Source organism: Halichoerus grypus, chromosome 8, assembly GCF_964656455.1.
Source record: "Halichoerus grypus chromosome 8, mHalGry1.hap1.1, whole genome shotgun sequence".
NCBI classification, from domain to species: Eukaryota; Metazoa; Chordata; class Mammalia; order Carnivora; family Phocidae; genus Halichoerus; species Halichoerus grypus.
This window is the reverse complement of record NC_135719.1, coordinates 48,392,561-48,415,450: the sequence shown is the minus strand read 5'-3', so window position 1 is coordinate 48,415,450 and position 22,890 is coordinate 48,392,561. Positions and strand designations below refer to the sequence as shown.

At 53.3% G+C, this 22,890-nt stretch overlaps 1 protein-coding gene across 13 annotated transcripts in view; it reads right to left on the bottom strand.

The window, feature by feature from the left end:
- MEGF11 (multiple EGF like domains 11) overlaps positions 1-22,890 on the bottom strand; it is a 242,960-nt gene that overhangs the window by 27,843 nt on the left and 192,227 nt on the right. For all 13 annotated transcript variants that reach the window (XR_004915732.2, XR_013450427.1, XM_036087106.2 and 10 more), the window contains exons 11-13: positions 5,557-5,677; positions 4,415-4,578; positions 3,081-3,183 (exon numbers count right to left, since the gene is read on the bottom strand). Coding sequence is in view for 11 of the 13 variants with exons in the window: in XM_036087106.2 (XP_035942999.1) it covers positions 3,081-3,183; positions 4,415-4,578; positions 5,557-5,677 (388 nt within the window). In the remaining 2 variants the exon portion in view is untranslated. The remainder of the gene's footprint in view (positions 1-3,080; positions 3,184-4,414; positions 4,579-5,556; positions 5,678-22,890) is intronic.

Sequence of the window (22,890 nt, the reverse complement as noted above, 5' to 3'; positions counted from 1 at the left end):
GATGGCACCTGTCAAAATCTGTGGTTTGTGTGGGCAAGGGGAGAAGACCTGCACATATTTAGGGCAGAGCAAAGCCACTGTTGAGCCAAGGCATGAGCAATATGCCAGGAGCTGGGAAGTCAGGGACAGACTTCTCGGGGCAGGGGTGGGTGGGGAGGCTTCACCAAGTGGGAGTCCGGGTCCTATGCCTGCATCCCCTCCTTTCCCCTCCTTGGTCCCCTTTTCCATTACAAACCTCAGGACATCAATCACTCCTTTGAAATGACTTCAGGACCATATTTGGGAAAATGAGCTTTATATGAGAATAGCAGAGGCCTTGCTGAAAAGTTGTCCATCAAAGAATTTTTAAGCACCAGCTAGCATTAAAATCTTATCATCCGCTCACTTGAAATTAAGGCCATGAAAAATTAAAGCGGATTTCCACTTGGCTCCAGCTAGGAATCTGGGGGGCCAGTGACTAGGGTATGGGCCTTACTCTGTACCATGAGGCTGGGCAGGGGAGCCAGGTCAGAGATGCTACCGAGGAAGCAATATCCCCGGGCTTTCTGCTGCTCAGACACTTTCTGGTTGTGGAAAACAGAGGCTGCTCAGCAACCTGGTGTGAACGATTATCTGAAAACCCACACTGCCAGGAACGCCTGCATCTCTCGCTCTGCCCACCACCCTGGGACTGCATGCATTCACCCAGCACAGCATTATTAAGCACTTCCTGTATTCATGGGCTACATTTATTGAGCACAGCGCCATGCCCTGTTAGCACTTGCAGGTATTAACTCATTTAAACTTCAAAATGACCCTGTAATTGGGGCGCCTGGGTGGCTCAGTCAGTTAAGCGGCTGCCTTCGGCTCAGGTCATGATCCCAGGGTCCTGGGATCGAGCCCTGCGTCTGGGTCCCTGCTCGGTGGGAGCCTGCTTCTTCCTCTCCCTCTGCCTACTTGTGCTCGCTCTCTATCTCTCTGTCAAATAAATAAATAAAAATCTTAAAAAAAAAAAATGACCCTGTAATTGCGAGGATTATAATTATCTGCATTTTATGGATGGAGAATTCAGGCCCTGAGAGGTTAAAGGACTCGCCCAAGGTCACAAACCCAGGCAGTCTGGCTCCAGCTCTGGGTTCTTAACCACCATGTCATCTCTCCGTGGGTGGCAGGCAGTGGACACAGGGGTGAGCAAGGCCCTGCCTCCAGAGAGCTGATGGTCTAGTTGAGGAGGCAGATAATAAAAAAATACTCGAATGACTGTTCAGTGACAATGGAGGTAAGTATGGCAAAAAGAAGAGTGTAGGATATTATGAGAATTCATAAGAGGGACGCTTACATAGTCTTGGCTGGGTGGTAATGGGGAAGGGCATCATCAGGTGCAGAGAAAAGGAAAGAGCAATGCATGTGGAGAGAAGGCACACACAAAGGCCTGGGGTCAGGAAGGTGGTCGGCCCAGGTGGCTGCAGTGTAGTGAATGATGGGAGGGGGCAAAAGGGAGGTGGCAGAGTTGGGCGGGGGCCAGGTCATAGGGACCCTGGGCCACTGTAAGGATTTTGGATTTTCTATAAGTGCCATGGGAAGCCACTGAGGCACTCTGAGCAGGAACTGATGTGAATGGAGCTGGGGTTTGAGAAGTTCACTCTGGTCACCATATGCAGAATGGATGCACCTGGGCAACAGGGGGAGGCCCAGAGACCAAGGAGGAGGCCAGGGCAGAGCCAGCTGAGAGACGGTGCTTGGAGGACCAGGATGGCGGCAGTGGGATGGATTCGCCATGTGTTTAGGAGATAGGCTGACAGACACATATAAGGGACCAGGAGTGTGAGGCTGGGCTAAGCAGAAGGTCCCCGTCCCCCTCTCTACCATATCCTCTGAGAATGCAGATTAAGCACCTGTGCTCACGATGTATTAGCCTCTGTCTGATTTCTTTTTTTTTTTTTTTTTTTTAAAGATTTTATTTATTTATTTGAGAGAGAGAGAATGAGAGACAGAGAGCATGAGAGGGAGGAGGGTCAGAGGGAGAAGCAGACTCCCTGCCGAGCAGGGAGCCCGATGCGGGACTCGATCCCGGGACTCCAGGATCATGACCTGAGCCGAAGGCAGTTGCTTAACCAACTGAGCCACCCAGGCGCCCCCTCTGTCTGATTTCTTACTGGTATGTCCCTAGCCTTTAGAACAAAGCCTGCACAGCAATGTCCACAATAGCCAAACTGTGGAAAGAGCTAAGATGTCCATCAACAGATGAATGGATAAAGAAGATGTGGTATATATATACAATGGAATATTATGCAGCCATCAAAAGGAATAAGATCTTGCCATTTGCAACGACGTGGATGGAACTGGAGGGTATTATGCTGAGCGAAATAAGTCAAACAGAGAAAGACATGTATCATATGACCTCACTGATATGAGGAATTCTTAATCTCAGGAAACAAACTGAGGGTTGCTGGAGTGGGGGGTGGGGTGGGAGGGATGGGGTGACTGGGTGATGGACACTGGGGAGGGTATGTGTTCTGGTAAGCGCTTTGAATTGTGCAAGACTGTTGAATCTCAGATCTGTACCTCTGAAACAAATAATGCAATAGATGTTAAGAAAGAAAAAAAGAAGAAGAAGAATGTAGCAGGAGGGGAAGAATGAAGGGGGGGAAATCGGAGGGGGAGAAGAACTATGAGAGACGATGGACTCTGAAAAACAAACTGAGGGTTCTAGAGGGGAGGGGGTTGGGAGGATGGGTTAGCCTGGTGATGGGTATTGAGGAGGGCACGTTCTGCATGGAGCACTGGGTGTTATGCACAAACAATGAATCATGGAACACTATATCTAAAACTAATGATGTAATGTATGGGGATTAACATAACAATAAAAAAATTAAAAAAAAAAAAAAGAACAAAGCCTGCACATACTAGGTGTTCAATAATTGGTTTGCTTGAACTGTAGGGAACAGAGAACTGAGGCCCAGAGGAGAGAAGGGAAATGTGCATGCATAAGGAGCAAGAAGAAGTGAAAGAGAAAGAACAGCCAAGAGAAGTAGAACACCAAGAACCTGGTTTCCCAGGCCCTGGGGGCGGGGGGGCTGTGCAGCGGGGGCGGCGGGTACCTGTCCATCCGGCGAGACAGCAGCAGTGGCCCGTGACAGGATCGCAGCCATCCGCGTGGCTGCAGTCACAGCGCTCACTGCAGTTCAGCCCAAATGTGCCATCCTGTGGAGGGAAGGGGACAGAGAAACGATCAGACCTAGACTCCCAGAGCTTCACACGCTTCTGTTGGGTTTTGATAACAAAAGGGAGCCTCTGCCCCACGGGGATGCAGAGAGACTGTGGCCAGAGTGGAGTGGGAGCACTTTTTATCACTGGTGAGCCACATAGCCATGAAGCCATGCCAAATAATTCTTTGACTACATTAACAGAAGTATGGGGTTTGGAAGGAGAGGGTGATGGTCTTGCCCTACTTTTTTTTTTTTTTTAAAGATTTTATTTATTTATTTGACAGAGAGAGAATACACAAGCACGAGCACAAGCAGGGGCGTGGCAGGCAGAAGGAGAGGGAGAAGCAGGCTCCCCGCTGAGCAAGGAGCCCGATGTGGGGCTCGATCCCAGGACCCTGAGATCATGACCTGAGCCCAAGGCAGCTGCTTAACTGACTGAGCCACCCAGGCGCCCCGGTCTTGCCCTACTTCTTGATGGTTAAGCTCAAAGGGGTGTGGTTAGTGATTGTTAACTAAAATTGTAAATGCGAATGCACTCTGCAAATCATAATGCATTGATCACATGTGAAGAATGACCAATTTATTCTTTGTTTCTAGGGAAGACGGATGGTGGCAACTGACATCTGCTTGCGTGCTCATTAGGTATCAAGAGCCTTTTATCACTCATTTCTCTTAATCCTCACAGCAGATCTATGGGATGTTTCCATTATATTCCCCATTTAACGATGAGAAATAGGGTCAGAAAGGTGAAGTAACACGTTCAAGGTCACATAGTTAGGATGTGGCAAAGTCAGCATTCGAACCCAGGACTGCAGGCCTCGTTCAACAATATCATATATTGGTTGGTTGAACGTGTTTGTCACTTAGACTAAGATCCGGTGATTAAGTCTGGGTGGCTATCACTGAATAGTGCTTGGTTTTGCCCTCTCAGACCCTGATCATAAAGTTATCGAGGAACAGCCCCTCTGAGGGATTGGTAAGGGCTGTCCTGTGGCACTGTGTTGGGGATGATTCTGAGGCTGCCTCCGGGCTCAGGTCAGTGCGCCAGGCTCGATGAGTAACGTTGACCAAGCACAGCAAGGGGGGAATGAGGCCAGGGTGCTACGCCTGCCAGATATTTGCCATCTTATAGATGCAAGACCGGAATCCGGGGGTCCCACCACCGAGGCCAGTGCTCTTCTCTGCACACCTCTGCGGGAGGGGGGAGAGGGCTGCTGGGCACTCACCGGGCAGGGCAGTTCGCAGGCGTCCCCGAGCCAGCCGGCGGTGCACGAGCAGGAGCCGTCTGCGGGGCTGCAGGCCGCCCCATTGGCGCAGGCGCAGCTCTCGTTACAGTTCAGGCCCCACGTCCCACTGGGACACGGCAGGGTGCAGTCCGGGCCTTGCCACCCTGAGAGGGGGGAAAGGGTCTGTCACCTCTCTGTCGGGGCCCGGCATGGCTGGCTTTCTGCCTACTCCCCCAGCTCTGTACCTGCCCCCTAATCACCGTTTCTCTGATCACCGGGTTAGAACACACATTCCACGTGGAGTCGGCTCCGAAACACAGCAGGGCTGTTAGGAGACCTAGGGCCAGCCCGCGGGGCTCCTGCCTCCTGGCTCTCACTACTCTTGCTGCAGGGGCATGATCCCACCTGGGACAGGGCACCAGCTGAGATGGGGAGGGCTATCTCTGCCCGGGGTGGGATCAGGGGGCTTATTTTAGGGCCCTTTGTTCTTAGGACAGGCTGGTTTCCCTGTTCTGAGGCTGGTCATCGGCCTGTTTGCTCTCAGGCCCATTTCTCCCCTTCCCTGGCTCTGATATGCATCACAGGAGGCTGGTCCCTGCGGCTGCATATCCCCGGCTTCCCCCTCAGCTGGCTCCCAGGTGGGCTTCACTATGGGAGACCTGGCCCACAGACTGGAGGCAGGGAGCAGGACAGACACCTTTGTTGGCCTTGGCAGGGCCTCTGATGGTGGTGCAGGCTGGGCCTCCCCATGTTCCACTGCTGCCACGCAGCCCCTCTATCCACATCCCAGCTCCCACCAGGTGGCCCTCACTCCCAAGCTCTGGAACGCCACTTCCTCCATCTGTCCCTCCCACCCTAGGAGTGGTGGCAGCTTCTCCCCCACCACTTCTGATCTCTGGTTTGTGCACTTCCCCTCGTATGCTCCCCTAGCGATTCTAACACCATTGTAACTAATCCCCTCTATTACATTCCTCCTACTGAAGTCCCTGGCCTGGGTTTCCTTGGCTGGGACCTGATCTCTCAGCTCCCTGACCCTGCGTGTGGGTGGATGAGGCAGGGACAGCCCAGACTCCCTAGCCGGCAGCCCACCTGGGCGGTGTGCACATCTGAGGGGGATGGGACCGGGCGAGAAGGCACATCACCTTCCTTGCAGGTGCAGGAGCCATCCACGGGGGAACAGGTGCCACCGTTGTCACAGCTACAGACAGATGAGCAGTTGGGGCCATAGGTTCCTGCGGCACATGGAACTGCACAGACCTCTCCCTGGAAGAGGAGGAGGTGAATTTTGGATCGACGTTGTCCCACGCTGGGGGGCTAGGGGAGGCAGAATAATGCCCTCCCCTCCAGCCCCCACAAAAGATATCCATGTTCTAATCCCTGGAACCTGCGAATATGACACCTTACATGGCAAAGGGGACTCTGCAGATGTGATTAAGGACCTTGAGATGGGGAGAGTATTCTAGATAATGCAGGTGGACCCCATTTAATCACATGAGTCCTTAAAAGTGGAAGATGACTAAGCCGGTTGGAGAGAGATGCCGTCGGAAGTCCTCCACCAGCCTGTGTTGACCTTGAAGATGGCGGAAGGGGGAACACGGCCAAGGAAGGTAGTGGCCTGTGAAAGATAGGATCAACCCTCATTTTAGAGCCAGCAAGAACATGGGGACTTCGGTCCTACAACCCTGGGAACTGAATTCTGCCAACTTCTGGAGTGAGCAGGAAGTGCATTCTCCCCTGGAACCTCCAGAAAGGACCACAGCCTGCAGACCTTGACTTTAGTCTGATGAGACCCAAACCTGACCTACAGAACTGTAAGATAATAAATCTATGTTGCCTTAAGCTACTAAATGCATGGTAGTTTGTCACAGCGGTGATAAGAAACTAATACAGTGATTGTCACCAGTCGGGGAAAGGGTCAGGCTTCCCGACTACAGCTCCAGGTGGGCAAAGCCCCCGCGGAACTGGACCCCTGAGTCTGTATTAGGTCCTGGCAGCACAGAATGCAACCCTTTGCCTCTCAATATTATTGGACTCTCACCAACAACCCCATGACACAGATAATAATGTACCTGAACCTCAGAGAAGTTAAATGTAGACAGTCATAGTTAATGTCTACTGAGCGCTTTCTCAATATCAGGTGCATTCGTACATCACCACGTTTAATCCTCACAAGACTGGCCAGAGACTGTTGCCTCAGCATTATTCCCATTTTATGGATAAAGCAATCATATGGAGAACTTAGGTAACTCGTCCCAGGTCAGGGCGCTAAGAACGGCTGATCTCTACTGGCACCCAGGCTGGTTGCTTAGCCATTCTGTCACCAGCTGTCATGAACTGGCTTGCCCAGAAAGCATTCTCCAAGATGGAGATTAGCGAGCTCTTGAGAATGGCCCCCGTGGGGGCAAGGGAGGCAGGACGGGACAGAGGGGGAACCTGCACCGAGGTGGCTTCTGCTGATCTGCCAGGAAGCTCTGAAGCTGCAGTGGCCCTTGGAATCGTCCAGCCAGCGGAAAGGGAAAGAGGACCTTTCTACCCCACACACCCTGCCCCCCCCACAAGCACTGGCTATCTACTGCCCCGGGGAAGGAGGCATGGTTTCGGATGAATTGGCCCCCTCTGACTGAGAGGGATGCAGCCAGGAGCCCCTGTTTCCTGAAGCCAGGGAAGGAGGGGTGCCTCAGGCCCAAAGGGTGAATCTGAGGGGCACACTACGGCGTCCACTACAGCAGGTCTCCATGGGTAGGTGATTCGTTCCAGTGAAGGGTTGAGAGTGGGGGCAAGGGACAGGGCAGCGGGGACCAGGAATGGGGACGTCAGGGGCCTTGAGGGGTGGGAACATTCAACTCACCAGAGAAGAGTGAGGTAACGGCAGTTCAGGTGGGAAGAGTGTGACAAGAGTGCAGAGGAATGTGAGAGCTGAGAATGTTCTAAGGGTGGCTGGGGGAGGGGTTTGTGTAGGGAGAGATGAGGGGGGATATTTAAAGGAGAGTTGGGAGCCTTAAATGCCAGGTAAGGGGGTTTGGGCTTTCTTCCGTGAGCCCCCCCAGGATATGCCTTCCCCACCTCAGGAGCCCACTTTGGGGCTGTCTGCTCTGGGCATGTGGTCACTAGAAGTTGGAGCCCTTCACCAGAAGGCTCCATGGTTCCCACTCTATTCTCTGCCAGTCCCTGGCAGGCCCTGACCAGCTGGAGTCTGCAGCACTCCCATTACCCAGAAAACTCTAATTTTTCCAAGACTATAAATAGCCCCAAGGAATATATTTAAGCTCTGAGGGCCTTGGCCCGCTTGCAAATTGCATGCACAGCTTATAAATTTCTCTGCATGAATTTACTTCCAGGGAGAGGGGTTTTTCTCCTGGTCTCCTCATTAGTGTCTCCAGCCCCAGTCCTCCCGGGGGGCCTCCAGGGGCCTCTGAGCCCAGCTGCGAGTCTGCTGATGGGGCTCAGAGAGGACTCTCCACCTTGGCCCTACTCCAGGGGGCAAGATGCAGAGTGCCCAGCTTGGAATATCTGCCCCCTAGAATACTACACCAGGGCACCATTTCCTCCCAGCGAAACCCATGCAGGGGTATCGACAGCTCGAGGTCGCCAGGCTGAGAGGAATTTCTCCTTCCCAGAGAAGGAAATAGAGACTCAGTGACTTATCCAGGGCCCTGTGGGGTATTCGTGAGGAGAAAGGAGAAGGCAGGGAAGGAGGAGAAAGTATCAGATCTTCCTTCCGGAGAGGTGGCGGAGCCCTGTGGTTAGAGAATGGACTCTGGTGCCATCCTGCTTCCGCCACTTACTCACTGCACGACCTTGCACACTTAACCACTCTGGGACTCAGTTCCTGCATCTGTAAAATGTGAAAAATAATGTCCCTACCTCATATGATTGTTAAGTTATATCTCAAGTAGAGAGAACCATGCCTGGCAGGTAGAAAGCGCTGCAAAAGCTGTTATTACTGCAAAGAAATATCACTTATGGAAGGAATTCACAAAGCTCTGCAAGGTTTTGGCAGAAGGCAGCTCTGGAGGAGGGATCCATCTCTCACTCAATGAATCATGCTGGGCCCTGTGCGGTGGAGGAGGGCTGGTGCTCACAGGGGGGCAGGAATCCTAGCTTCGTGTCCCCAGGTTCACCTTCCGCTACCCCCTACAGGCTGGAGCCCTGGCTCCCCTCCTCAGGGCTGAACCAGGCACACACCAGGGGCATGGTCTTGGGGGGAACAGAATGACTGCCCACTGAGGGGCTACTGTGGCCAGGAGCTCCTCCAAACACTTTCCATTTGTTAGCTCCCAATACCAAAAAATCCAAATAGGGAATTGAGCCGTTTCTAAAGTGAAGGGATGTGAGCGTGCTACGGCTAACTCCCAGCACTCCCCTTCTTCCACCCTGCTGTCCTGACTCCTGCCTGGTTCACACTCCTCAAGGAGCACAAGTACTAACAGGTGAACTCTTTGTCCGATTCCCTACTTCTGGCCACTCATCTGAGTGTCAGGCCTGGTCTATAGCTGATTGGCTGTCTCTGATGATTGACATTCACAGCAAGCCAATAATCAGCCTAACCGGTCAGATTTAGACTAACAGCTCTGCCCACCTCCGGCCATCCCCTGGCCAAGGTGGAGTGATTCCCATGCTGCCCCAGGTACCTGCTCCCAACACACAGGCCATCCTCTCGTGCACACCTCCCCAGATTGGGGGACCACTAACAGGCTTTAATCACGATGGCCTGTGAGGCGCTTGAGTCTACAGGGTCAGTATTTGTGTCTACATATGCTTAGGTAGTCAGTGTATACACCTAAGAGTGTGTGTGTGTGCACGTGCGTGCATGCGTGTGTGCTTACGTGTGTGTCTGGGGGTATCTGTTTACCTGCCTGGGTGGATTTGGGTAGGAATTTGTGACTCCTTCCTCATCTCCCGCCCCCCGCCCCTTGCTGTGTTCCCTCCCCAGTCCTGCCCTCGTGGGAATGGGTGCATACACAGCCACCACCATCTGAGCACACTGGGGGGCCTGGTTGGCTCATGTGCCTGCTCTGCCCTAGGCTCGGGGGCTCAGGGAGACAGGGATCTGGTTTTATTCATGTCTAGATTCTCAGGGCTTGAGACCCTGTTGGTTCATAATGGGCCCTCAATAAATGTTGTTGAATCGAAATGCAATGTTTGTGTGTACACGGCTGGCTTCTCCTGTGGACAACCAGAAGGACCGGGCACTTTCCATATGCTTTCTCTCTCCTGCCAGGCAATTCGACGAATGTTCGCTGCATGGGGCCAACTCTGAGCCAGCCCTGGTAGTGGGCTCCGGGGGCTCCCAGGATGCTGAGACTCTCCGCCCCGGGGCAGCTCCCAGGCAGCGTCCACACAGGCACACTCCTGCCTGCGTCCAGATGTGTCCATCTATCTAGGCACAGAGTACAGGTATTCCATAGTGTTGTGCAGATGGCTGAGGGGCCCTCGTGGGCCCAGGTTCCGTGGCTCCCATCACACACAGGACGTGGACTATTGTCTGGTCTAAGGCTTGGTCCTGTGCTACGGCACTGACTCTGGGCCTCTCTGGGGGCTCTTGTGAAAACGGAAAGCCAGGCCAGATCCTGCCCCTCCCTGCCCAAACCCTGCCCGGCCAGGCTGAGGCTGAGAAGCCCAGCTGGAAAATTAATCTGTTGGCCGCCAGGGCATCCGCTGAGGGAGACAAGGCCCTCTGAGCTGAACGGGATGGTAGAGATGACCAAGCCCAGGGCCTTCAGGAAAAGGAGACTGTAAGCCAGAGGGCCAGGAGCTGAGACCGTAGGCTAGTGCTCCTTAGGAGACCAGCTGAGGGACCACATCCTGTCTGCTCCCCACCTCCCAGCCCTGGCCCAGACCAGCTCTGAATTCATGTCTGTTGATCTTTTCACACTCTGGGGGAAAAGAACAGGACAAGAGGCCAGGCTTGTGAGCGCACATCAGAGGTGAAGTTGGGGAGTTTGCATTTGGCATCTCCCATGCCTCTCATAGGTCAGCACTTGCACCCCCACTCCCTCAGCAAGGAGCACCCCCAGGCCCTGTACTGAGGCTGTCCCCCAAGATCCCTGTCCAGCACATCTCTCACTGCTGTGAAGACAGGGTTCTCTTCCGATGGACTTGTGTTCGTGCCGGGAATATACAGGCCTTGCTTTCCTGTTCGATTATATGCGGTTATTAAAATCAATCCGTCTCCCCGACTTTTCGCCGCCAAGGACCCTTGTGAGTATCCTCCCTCTACAAAGCCCTCTCAGTCTGAAAGACGCTGCTGATCCTCTGTGCTGGTGTCTAAAGCCAGTCACGTACTGAACAGGTGCAATTTGGCCAGTGACCACATGCCGTGTGACTCAGGTGGCAGCATCTTGTCCACCAACCATGACCTAGAAATTCCAATGATGTCACCTACAACCAATCAGAGCTTCTGAAGAACGCATGCTAACCTGAAATATCACATTGACTTAATTCTAATTAAAAGCAAAAGAAAAACCTTGGTGTTTTAGTTCGCTTCATCACAGGTAAAGGAAGGCTGCCCATGGGCTCTGTGAAATGTTCAAAACCTCTCTTGGCAACCTGCTGCAGCCTTCGCAAGGGTCTAGCTGGGAACCACTGGCTGGGTTGTCTCTAAGGGCCCTTCAGCTCTGACTCTCTGAACATCTTCTCGCCTGCAGTAGGGGTCTTAGCCCAAAGGAGGGAAGAATGGTAGGAATGGAGGCCCAGGGCTGGGGAGTCCCCCTGGGGCCCCACCAATCACACCAGCTAGGTGGCTGCCTCCTAATTCATGGCCTGGGCCTGACCACATGCCATTCATAACACTGGGGGGACAGCCCACGGTGCCAGAGCTGGAAGGACTTTGGGAATCACTTGGTCCAGCTGCCTTGTTTTACACGTAAGGAAACTGAGGCCAAGAGAGGGGAAGTGACTTGCCCAAGGCCATACAGCCAAAGCCAGGCAGGGGAGGGGCCGTGGAACTTGAATCTCTTGGCTCCCATTTCGGGCACAGGATCCTAACAGCCTAGATGGAGTGAAACTCTCAGAGAGCCTATGCTGCCCCTGCTCATGCTGACCGCACACTCACCACCAAAGCACACAGCGTCCCCAAGACATGGCCCTGACCTCGAGGAAGGGCTGCCTGCTGAGGCCCAGATGCTTTGAGCCTTTCTCAGCACTTGGAAGTTGGTGCCTGAGTATTCTTACATCCTTATCTATCCCCATCTCACCTCCACACAGCCCACATCCCGCAGCAGCCCGGGGAAGGGAGCCCTCCCACAGGGGCGGGTCCCTGAGCTTCCAGCTCCTGCTGGGGGGAAGCCTGCCAGTCCCGCTCAGCGTCTCCACTCTGTGAATGGAGGACGGATGTAAGCACCTCCTCCCATCCAAAGGCCTGTTAATTATAGCAGCGTTGGCTATTAACATTTTGAACTTGATTTGAAAGAGCTACTGCCAGAATGGAACCCCTGGAGCTGGTCCTGCTAAAGAGATGCAAATCTCCCCTACTCCTTCCACCTGCCTTCTTGCACAACGTGGCAGCAGAGGCCCAGACCCCAGTGGGTAATGAGCTATATGTTCTATTAAATTTGTTTCAAACGCTGTTTATTGAATTTTCTCCCCTGCAATACGCTACTTTGTAGTTGGGCCCTGTTTGGGAAAATTAATCAGCAGCTGGGCTTCTTGTGTGGATTTCCCATTTTCCTTGCAATGGGCCAGAGGTTAATGAGTATTTTTTGGAGTGGGAGGAGGAGGGGGATGGGAAGTGGTTGACCCTCCCTCTCACAAAAGAGGGAGGTAGTGTTAGTGCTGCAAGTTCGGCTCTGGGTCCCCCTTAAATACGTGGGTAGGAGACAGGGGGAACAGAGTGGAACTGGGTTCTCTAGATCCAGGCCGGGGTGGTGGGTATGCCCCTGCCAGCCTATGGGAGCTCAGCAGGGAGGACTCTGGGACAGCCAGCCAAGACCCACCTGGCTTCTTGCTGGAGAAGTACCAATGGCTTAGGTAAGAGAGGGCCGTGCACCTCGGGTCAGAATACATGGGTTTAAGGCAGAAGCACTAGCTCATGGTGACGTGGCCTCACGCATCCCATCCATTCAGTCCAGAGACCTTTGCTGGGGGTTGCTCCTATTCCTTTCTCTCCTCTGTTAACCCTGGAAGTTCAGGGCCACCAATGCAGGCTGATTTTGGTGTCCAACGTCATGTCAATGCCAGCAGCACCCATGTGGAGTATGCTTTGTTCCTTCCAAAGCCCCTTCCAGGCAGGTGTCCGCTCCTTGCCAAGCAGAGTACCAGGGCTGTGCTGCTGGTCCCCCCCTGCCCACCCTTCTCAGTCATCCCCACTCCCAGCTCCCAGGCTCAGGCAGTGGGAGTCCCACATACGGAGGCTCATTTATGATTTTCCAGGGAGAAAGAATGACACATGGCCCACAAGGCAAAGAGAGAACAGCGTGGACCGAACGCCAACCGCAGAGGCCTCTCCAACGCACAGCAAACCTCACTGGACCTAATTAGCGTGTCACTGATAAAGCAGCAACGGACAGTGGGTGCATGTTGGGGAAAAGAAACTCTGCATAAGGCATGAAGAGCAGAGAGTCAGAGAGACAAGAGGGAGAGAAGGGTGGAGGCCGCTTGTCACATCCATTCCCGTCTCCGCCTCCCCATGCGGAGGCAGGTAATGCCCAGGGTCATTCTTTCTGGCTCCCAAGGGGGATGGGTGGAAAAGGGCTGAAGGTTAGGCCCGGAAGCCCTCTCTGTCTGTCTGTCCTAAATGAACCGGCTGTCAGTGACCGGAGGCTGCTCTGTACAGCTGTGCAGGCTAAGCACTGCACAACTCTAGGGGTGCCATTAACATGACAGTCATTGTAGTTTGTGTATACATGACATCAATTTCCTGGCAGATGACAGTAGAATGTCTCGAGAAAGGGATGCCTTTTTTTAATCTGCACAAATATGCTATCTAACTCTGACCCCTCAAGAGTCTTCTCTGGAGGAGCACAGACACCTTCTAATAGTTCCTAAACAGATACCACGCTATTTCAGGGAGACCTGAGAGGCAGTGAGTGTGGTCAAGGAAGGACATTTGGGCTCAAGTGAAAGCCAGGCCTCTTACTGACCGCAAGACCGGGGGTCCTCCTGGAGACTCAGCTGCTGTCTTGGTAAAACAAAGTTTCCCTTCTGCTCTGCATTGCTGCCCTTGTCCCATCTGTAAGTCCGAGAGTCTCTTCTGGGCTCAGAGAAGGAATCACGGGCTAATGAGGGCTTACTGAGCACTGGTCAGAGGTCTTTGCATCTTGCCAGGCGACCCCCAGGAGGTCCCAGTGGCGTTCATGCATGCATAGTGGGCAGCCCCCGCAGAGGGGGAGCAGGTGTGGACAGGACTCTGGTCCTCACCACTGTCCACAGCCCTGCGCCCCTACAGACAGGGTGGACGCATTGGCTTAGGACAGACTGCTTCCCTGGGGCTGCTCCCTTGGTACCAGCCTGTGCCTATTGCCCTCTGTCCCCTTCTGTTCTTCTAATAGCCCTTCCTAGAGAAAGAACCACCCTAGAAAGAGGCTAAACCGAGGCTGGAGGGCTCACCCTGCCCTAAGTCCACTGTGGGGACGGGCCCAACCGACTCCACAGACCAAGCTCTCCCCTCGGCCTGGCCGCCTTGACGGCAGACAGGACAGCAAATGCTGGGGACCCAAATGACCTGAGCGCCTACTGTATATCACGCCCTGTACTAGGTGGCCTCCTACACGTTAGTTGTTAAACATCTGTTGCTGGTGGAGGCAGAAATGGCTACCAGGGGCTTCCGGTGGGCAGTCTTAGGGAGCATTTGTATCTTGTGTCAGGAGACTCCTAAAGCCTCAAAGCCTTTAAAACTTGAAGGAATAGGGGCTTGGTCGTTAAGTGTCTGCCTTCGGCTGGGGTCCTGATCCCAGGGTCCTGGGATCAAGCCCCGCATCGGGCTCCCTGCTCTGTGGGAAGCCTGCTCCTCCCTCTCCCACTCCCCCTGCTTGTGTTCCCTCTCTCGCTCGCTCTCTCTCTCCGTCAAATGAACGGATAAAATCTTAAAAAAAAAAAAAAAAAAAAAAAAAAACTTGAAGGAATAAAGCTAAGACGGTGGAATAACAGGCCATGGGAGCGAGCGTGAGCCCGGGACGTGTGCCAGCATCCATCAGATGACGCATATCCCCTGAAAGGGCGCTGGGTACGGTGGTGACGGCGTGACACTGCTGCTGGTGACCGGGTGTGCTGTGAGCATCTCACACGAGGACGGCCTCAGCCCTCACCTCCTAGAACAGCTTCGCTCTCCCACTCTAGGCCTCATCCCCCTCCCCTGTCCCTCCCCCTGCGCCAGGGCCAGCTCCTGTGCTCCCGGAGGGACTGGGGGTGGGGAGGATCAGGGCCTCCACCGCAAGCCATCTGAGGACAGGACAAGGCTCCCCTGCAAAGGCTCTGGGCAAGCCCCGACAGCATATGGCCCCAGTCGCTCTGCATTAGGTTTCATGATTTCCTTAGTGGTTTTAAAAAGTGCCAGCAAAACACTACTTCTTACCTGCCGGGAGAGCCTATTGTGGGGCATTAGGGGAGGTCTTCACGAGCTTAGAGGAGAGAGTTTGCAGAATACGGAGTGGGGCAGGGGCACAAGATGAGACTAGCGCGGGAAGGCCACCTCCCAACTTCCAGATGTTCTGCAGGCTGTTTCTGGTGAGCCTGTGTGTGCGTGTGTGTGTGCGTGCATGCGCGTGCATGCGCGTGCACAGCAGTGGTATACACTCGTGATGCACGTCATGTGAACAGTACATGTGGGCCCCACATATACAAGAGGGACAAATGCTTTGCAGGTGGTGAAGAGCAGGTCAGGGATAGGTTTTATGCCTATTGTCCCAGGGTCTTGATTTGAATGGTAGCTTATCGGGGCCCCCAGGTGTGGCCCATGCAGTGTGCGAGTCTGGAGTGTGTTCTGTCTCAGCAGTGTGACGGCTGTGGGGTAAGCTTAGCATCTGCGTGTCAGACATCTGGGCCGATTCTGGCCATAGAGCCCCAAGGGTGATTTGTACACGGGAGCTCTGAGTGTGGTGTGTATGGTACAGACATGCCATATCCGTGTGAAGGGGACTGGATATATGAGGGGTGCATCCATGTGTATTGCAGGACCCAGATCCTCTGAGGTGGCGGCTGGGTGGTACGTGCCCTGGGCAGGGGCTTGCAGAGCCCGAGTCTCAATATAGTGACAGCAACAATGTCCCAAGTGGGAACCAGATTATGGGAGACAGAGGGTCCTACAGATGCCGATGGGGGGTGTTTACCAGGGTCCAAGCAAAGCGTGGCATATTCATGATTTAGGGGATGTTTCTAAACTACCCGTGCATTTATTCAATGAATAGTTACTGATCCCACTCTGTTCAGGAGACTGTGCCAGGCCTGGGAGGGCCCGGAGTGAGGAGGGAGGCGGCGGGGGGTGGGGGGAGGGCAGGGACACAGGGATGAATCAGACAGACCCGCTCCCGGCAGCTGTTGAGTAGAGAGGACAGAGACATCTACAGTGTGCCACCAGAGCAGACGTGCCACTGTACTATGGAGAGGTTACGTCCCCGTGGGAAGAAAGCAAGAAGTCTGCCTGAGAAGGGGCAACGGAGCTGAGCCCGATGCTGCATGGGCAGGGTTTGGCCAAGAGGGTAGAGAGCAGTAGATGGAACGAAGGCCTGGTGGCAGGGCCGTGCATGGGTGAGTGGGCATCCAGGGTAAGGCAATTCTGTTAGGATTTGCTGGAGCACCGGGGCTGAGGGGCCAAGGTGGGACCGGAGCCTGGACGTCAGACCAGCCCACCCAGGAAGGCCTCGAGGGCCAGGCTTCATATTTTGCCCTAAAAGCAAAGGTAGGTCCGACAGCAGGTAAGGGACTCAAGGTTTCAGCCTACTTTAGGAACCCCCTTCCCCAAAGGCAGGAGTCTGGACCACTCTTCTCTGGGTGAGAGAGGCTGAGAACCCAGACTCAGGCAAATTGAATCGCTTACTGATTGTGGAGTCAGTCATCAAAGAAAAAGTTCTAGAACTGACTGCAAAGAAAGAGAGGCCTTTCCTGGTGACCAGAAGCGGAGTGGAGATGGAAGAGGCTTCCCTGCTGCCCACACCATCCCCCTCGCATCCCCCAACTGCAGATTCTCTGCATCTTTCTAAAGCTGGTGCCCTGTGGATTTTTCTGGCTCTCAGAGGTTTCTCAGCCAACTTCTCATAGAACGCTTCACTACACATAACATGGGCCTGGAATGTACTCCCCATAAGGCCCCGCGGCCTCAGGCGGGCAGGTTTGAAGGGAGGGTAGAGCAGATCTGGCCTCCCTGGAGGAAGGGACGGGGTGGTTTCCAGCCTGGGGCTGCAGGCCAGGGAAAAGAGGGGTGCGAGGCCTCAGAGGGAGATGGGGCAGGAGGGGCGTGTCCTGACAGCATCTGCCTGGGGTTGGCTCAGCACTGGGCTCGACAGCGGGCAAGGCCAAGATGCTCAAAGCTGTGTAAACCATTCTGAGCCTGTCTCCTTGTGTATGAAACGGCAGCAGTGACATCTCACCCCACGGGGCTATGAGAACACATGAGGTGATGGCTGGGAGAGCATTTGGTAGTGGCAGAACTGTGGCACGGATGGGTGGCACGGTGGGGACCCGGTGCTCCATCCACACCACCACCGGCAAGCTGACTCTCTGGACTACCTGGTGGATGCCTGATTGCTCTCCAATTTGATGCTACTTTCAAATTTGCCTCTGGAGGCTGGAGCACCCCCGTGGCCCCGGCTAAGGTTTTACCCTGTTTGGGGGGGGTAGGGTGGCAGCAAGGATCCTTTAGGGTTTGCCCACAGAAGAGGCAGGGCACAGAGGTTCCAATGGGCTCCAGAATATGACTATTGGGTTTAGGTCCTGGCTCTGATACGTATAGAACCTTGGGCATTTTATTTTTTTAGTTTTAATGGGGTATAACGGACAAACTTGGGGCAAGTTATTAACCTATGTCTCAGTTTTCCCATCTGCAAAATGGGGATGATAGTAGGACTTTCCTCCAAGGGTAGTGGTGAAGATTAAATAAGTTGACCTATGTAATCTCCTTAGAACAGTGCCTGGCCCAGAGGAAGTGCCATAATGCTTTAGGCATTTTGACTATTACACATGGTCCATAAGAGTCCCAGCCACGGCAGATATAAGGAGAGATACTGAGATTTACCTGCGCTGGGCCACGTTCCTAGTGCTCGCCCTGTTTCCCCTCACCCAGTTGGGGAGCTTCAAAGTCAGGTTCCCCTGGCTCAAAGCCCACGCTCTCCCCACTGAGCCAAGCAGCCTCTACCTAAGAACCACGGGGAATAATAGGAGCTAGCATCTACTGAGCACTTACTGTATGCTGAGTTCTCAGACAGTGATGTCCCCATCTCCCCACACAGGCTATGAAGGTCAAGGGCAGCACTGTTTTGTCACGCCCTGCTCAGTGGCTCCCTCTGGCCTGCTGAATTCAGCACAGGCCCCCACCCTGGCACACAGGGCCCCGCCTGCTCTGCTCCCACTCTCTCCCTCACATTCCCTCCATCCCTGCTCATCTGGGTAGTGTTTTTGGAAAGAACTTTTGAGGGTTTTTTTTTTTTTGCTTGTTTTTTTGGTTGTGTTTTTTTTGTGTGTGTGTGTGTATGTGTGCAATTACCCCCACTGTTAGTTTCCTATTAGCTAACCCCACCTTGAAGTAATTTATTCGTGACCTTTTTCTGCAACATCTTTCATTTTCCAGACACAATCACATCTTCTGGCAGGAATCCCTTCCCCTCCCGGGGTGCATAATTACTCCCACAGATGGGGTTATTGGTGCTAATGACTACGTGGGGAGATGGCTGGGGAGGGGCCAGGCTGGGTGGGGTCTCGGAGCTGGAGGGCAGGGGGTTCTTCCTTTATTCCAGACCTGCCAGCTTGGTGAGAGAGTCAGTCTGTGGGCCGGGGCCCTCTGCTCCTCCTCATGCCTCTGCGTGCACACTCCCTGGCCCTTCCTCCAGTCCTTCCCAGAAGTGCTTCCCTTCAGCTTGACATTGGCCCCCGGGAGACAGGGAACACCTGTCACTGAGGTGGGGTGACTTGGTCAAATAGCGAGGTGGCGGCAGAGCCAGGGCTGGAGTCTAGGTCGGCCTCCCCCCTGGCCTTCTCCTTCGTACTGACCTCCCCTCCCCGCACCGCCGTCCCGAGGCAAGCACGGCCTTGGAGCCGCAAGCCTTGGGTTCGAGGCCCAGCTTGATGTCCTCACAAGTCACGTCACCCTGGACAAGACCTGTAACTGCTCTGCACTTTGGTTTCGTCTGTGCCACAGAGCTAAGGATTCTCGCCCTGCTTTCCTCACAGGAGAGCCGTAAGACTAACAAGCCCAGGTGTGAGGCGGCTGGGTAAGCTGGGATGGGCCGCCCCAAAGCAAGGGAGGGAGACTGACGGTCCCAGCCTCCCTCCCCTCAAAGACAAAGTGAGGGAGGGCACGAGGCTCCCACTGAGAAATGAGGTTGCCGGGAATGTCCCCTTTCCTCGGAAAAGGCCTGAGAGAGTCTCCAAGCTGCTTATTTCCCACAGATGCACAACACTTTCCTTCCCCACAGTTTTTATTTGTGGCTCAAAGTGCAGGCTCTGGGTTCAGACAGCCACAGGCTCAGCTTCTGGTGACCACTTACCAACTAGGGAAGGTCACTTCACCTCTCCGAGCCTCGGTTTCCTCCTCTGCAAAGTGGGGATCCTGACAGCCCCCACCTACAAGGGTTGTTGTGAGGATTACGTAAAGTAACGGACAAAGAGCAGGGGGTCTGCCACGGTCACTTGGTGCTCCAAGGGTGAACCTTCACACCCCGCTCGTCAGCTTCCTCCAGACCTTTCAGGGCAGCTCCTCTGACTGGTGGCAGAAATCCCATCAGCACCAGAGACTTGGACAAAAAGAAAACTGGGGGAACTCAAAGCATGGACGCCTCAACTACCACACCCTCTTCTGCTGCATGGAGAGTACTCTAGGTTCCAGGCCTGGACCAAAGCCCGAGCTCCAGAACCCAGTAACGAGGGCACTGATAAAGACGTGAGGAGCATGGCAGGGAGAGGGTGGCGTGACATGGGAATGTTTATTTTTTGGAACAGAAGAGTCAGCAGTTTTCCTTAATAAAGCCACAAACCATGGGGTCCCAGAGCGGGGAGGCTGGACTCAGCCTTAGTGACATAAACCCAATTTTCCCTACTTTGCTCTGTGGACTAATTGCCAACATGATTTAATACTCTGGTGACTGTTCCCCCAACCCTATCCCTCTCTGCCCTGGGAAAAATCAGTAGATGTCTGCTTTGGGGACCGCAAACTCAGGAGAAGGAGGTAAAGGCAGAAAAGGCATGGGACTGGGAGTTAGGTCACCTGATTTCTGTCCCAGTTCTGCCAATGATTTGCTGTGTGACCAATTCTGTGCTCACACGGACCCTGAGGGGCAGGCACTATCAGCCCATTTTACAGATGGGAAACTGGGGCTCAAAGAGGCTGAGGACGTCACCTCAGTTCACACAGCTGAGGGACAGACTTGGGATTCCAATCCAGGCTTGTATGACCCCAAAGTCCATGCCTTTGGCCTCTAGGGCACCATCCCTATACAACTCCATCAGGGACCTCGACAATCATTTAGTGAGCATTTGCAACATGTCAGCCTTTGTTCGAAACATTGTACATATTTATCTAATTCAATCCTAAGAACACTAGAACACAGAACCATTATTTACCCTGTTTTGTAGACGAACAACCAAGGCTTGAGAAGCATAAGTAACTCGGCCAAGGCTACCCGGCAGGCGAGGACGGAGCTGGGACAGGACCACCGGAGTGTGGTGTGGGCATGTGTTTATGTTTTTCGATCATTTCTGCTAGTTTGCACTACCTGTGTTCCTCTGTTCACACAGGCAGGGCAGCTGGAGGGTGAATTCCTCGTCTCCAGTGCAACAGCCTGGAAAATCTTTTATTATAATTAGGAAGCTAGTCAATGGCGGGAGGCAGAGATGCGGCATGGAAAGCTTACGGCTAATAGCCTGCAGACCTCAGGTTTGATGAAGAACAAAACAATTAGAACAGGAACCACACACACATTCTATACATGTCACCTGGCAGTACTTCTCAGTCCACATTCTCTCCTGGCCCCGCAGCTGTCCTCCCTCCCGAGTTCTAGCTCAGGAGCTGCACAAAAGGCAGGCATGCATTTTGTCCAGCTCCGGAGTGGGGGCTGGGAGAGAGTGACGTCTTTAAAGGACACCAGAAACCTTGGAGGAAAATTCAGTCGCTGCTTCACTGATCTGGATTTTCATAACTCTCACCCCTGTCCTACCTTCCCCGGCCAGAGCAGCTGAGGTTTGCGACTGACCTCCCGACAGCACGGAGGAAAGGGAGAAAAATGTGGAAACAAGTTGTTCATTTGGGTGATGGAGCGCCCACTCCCCTTGCCAGCATGCAGGGTTCAATAACAGCAGACAGGACTTCAAAAAATTGCAGCATAAATAGATGAGCCCTTTAAGGTAATAGAAATTCTGTCATCCAGGGGAGAAATATAGGGCCCAAATCCCCTGGGCAGGGACACCGGGCTCCTATCCCCGCCTCCCAGGCTCTCCGTACCCATTGTATCCAGAGCTGAAAGGTAGCATTTGTGCTGAGCAATGACCAGAGGGCCCCTTATCTCCCAGCCACACCATTCCACGCAGGGAGGAGGTCTGGAAAATCCAGGCTCTGTAGCTCTGGTGACCTCACAGGCCGTTCGCTGCGGGTGCCAAGGTGGCAGCAATTAGTCCGAGAGCAGCAGAGGAGGCTTCATCAGGCTGGCCACCTAGGTGAGGCCTTAATTAAGGAAAGCTGGTCAGCAGAGGCATGTGGAGGAGCTGAAAAGCTGGCCTACTCCCTCCGCCCCCTCCCGTGATGAGAAAGTCTCTTCTCAGTTTTGTGGCTGCCCTTGGGAACCCAGGAGCCCCCGTCAACCCTGCTGCTCCCAGCTAGGAGGAAGTTTCAACGAACTCTACTCTCTTCCTCTTGCTTCCCTTTCTGCTTGTACCCCCAAAGAGGGTGTTTCCACCAGGACCAGTCCTTCTCTTTAGGTAGGGGACCCCTTGGAGTAAATAACAATAGCAGTGGCAGCATTGACAATAATAATGATAATAATAAGCTAACTCTTGCTGGAAGAGTATTAACATGCCAGGTATTCTAGTTATCTTATATGTACTAATTAATCAGCCCAGGAATCCAAAAGACTTTATTATTATTCCCTTTCATATATGAGAAAACAGAGGCACAGAGAGGTAAAATACCTTGCCCAAGGTCACACAGCTAGTAAGCAGCAAAGCTGGTATTGGAAGGGAGGGAATCTGGCTCCAGAGTCTCTGAGTAACCACTACATAGTATTGCGTAAGGTAGAAGCTCACACCATTTGCTCCCCTCCCAAAAAACCCCAGAGATGATATTGGGGGACAGCTTTTCTAGTCCCACTGCCGATACCTGTTTATCCGAACTGCAGAGAAGGCAACGGGTATTTTTAAGCTCCAGCCCTGCTGGCATGCCCCTCAGGAAGTGCCATGAATTTCCTTTCTAGAAAGGTCACTTCTGAAAACTTCTGCTTTAAGGGCATTCATTGCTCTTCCCCCAAATTTCATTGATTTCAAAGCGAGTATATTGAGCAAGATGTTCATATGGAAGACATGGACCGGGGGGAGGCAGTTGGAAGAGTGGGTACAGGGTACACCTGCTATGGGAACGGAGGAGATGGAAGGCTTAATTCTGAAGACAGGGATATTCAGGGAAGGCTTCATGGAAGAGGCAGCCTTTGATCTCAGCCCTGAAAGGCTGAGAAGGATTTTCATAGACTAAGATAAGGACAGTGGGGAGGGCATTCTAGGAGGAGGGGAAAGCTTGAGAAAAGGCACAGGCAGAGGCCCCAAAGCAGATACTATGCTTGGGAAAAGGTGAGTTATGTGTGGCCACAGCACAGGTTTGCAGCAGGACCTAGCAGGAGATGAAGTTAGGGTGGACTAACTAGTTTTAAGGGCAGGTTACAAAGGACTGGGGTTTGAGTTTTGTTTGGTAGGTAATGAGAAGCCAATGGAGAAGGACGATGTGATTCCAACTTCCAAGTGGGTGGACAGCTCCACTTAGTCCCTTCAATCACAATTCAGCTATTCCCTCCTCACTTCCTGGATTATCCTTCACGTGAACACACGTAGGACTCTGCTGGCCTGAGCCGCCTGCCATGTGACCCTCACTCTGCCTTTCCCCACCCCTGTTTCCCCTGGTGTTCTGACTGGGTGAGGACCCTAGGTTCTAATAGAACAAGAGCAACCTTGGAGGAGAGCCTCGTGGTGGCTGTCCGAGGTGCTGAATTTTAAGCCCTCCCATTTTAATGACTGGTTCCCATAACACTGTTCCTGTTGGGTAGAAAATATTCCCACTTTACAGATAAGAAATAGAAATCCTAAACGTTAGCAGAACCAGAGCTAGGAACATGTTTTCTCACCTTCCAGTTCAG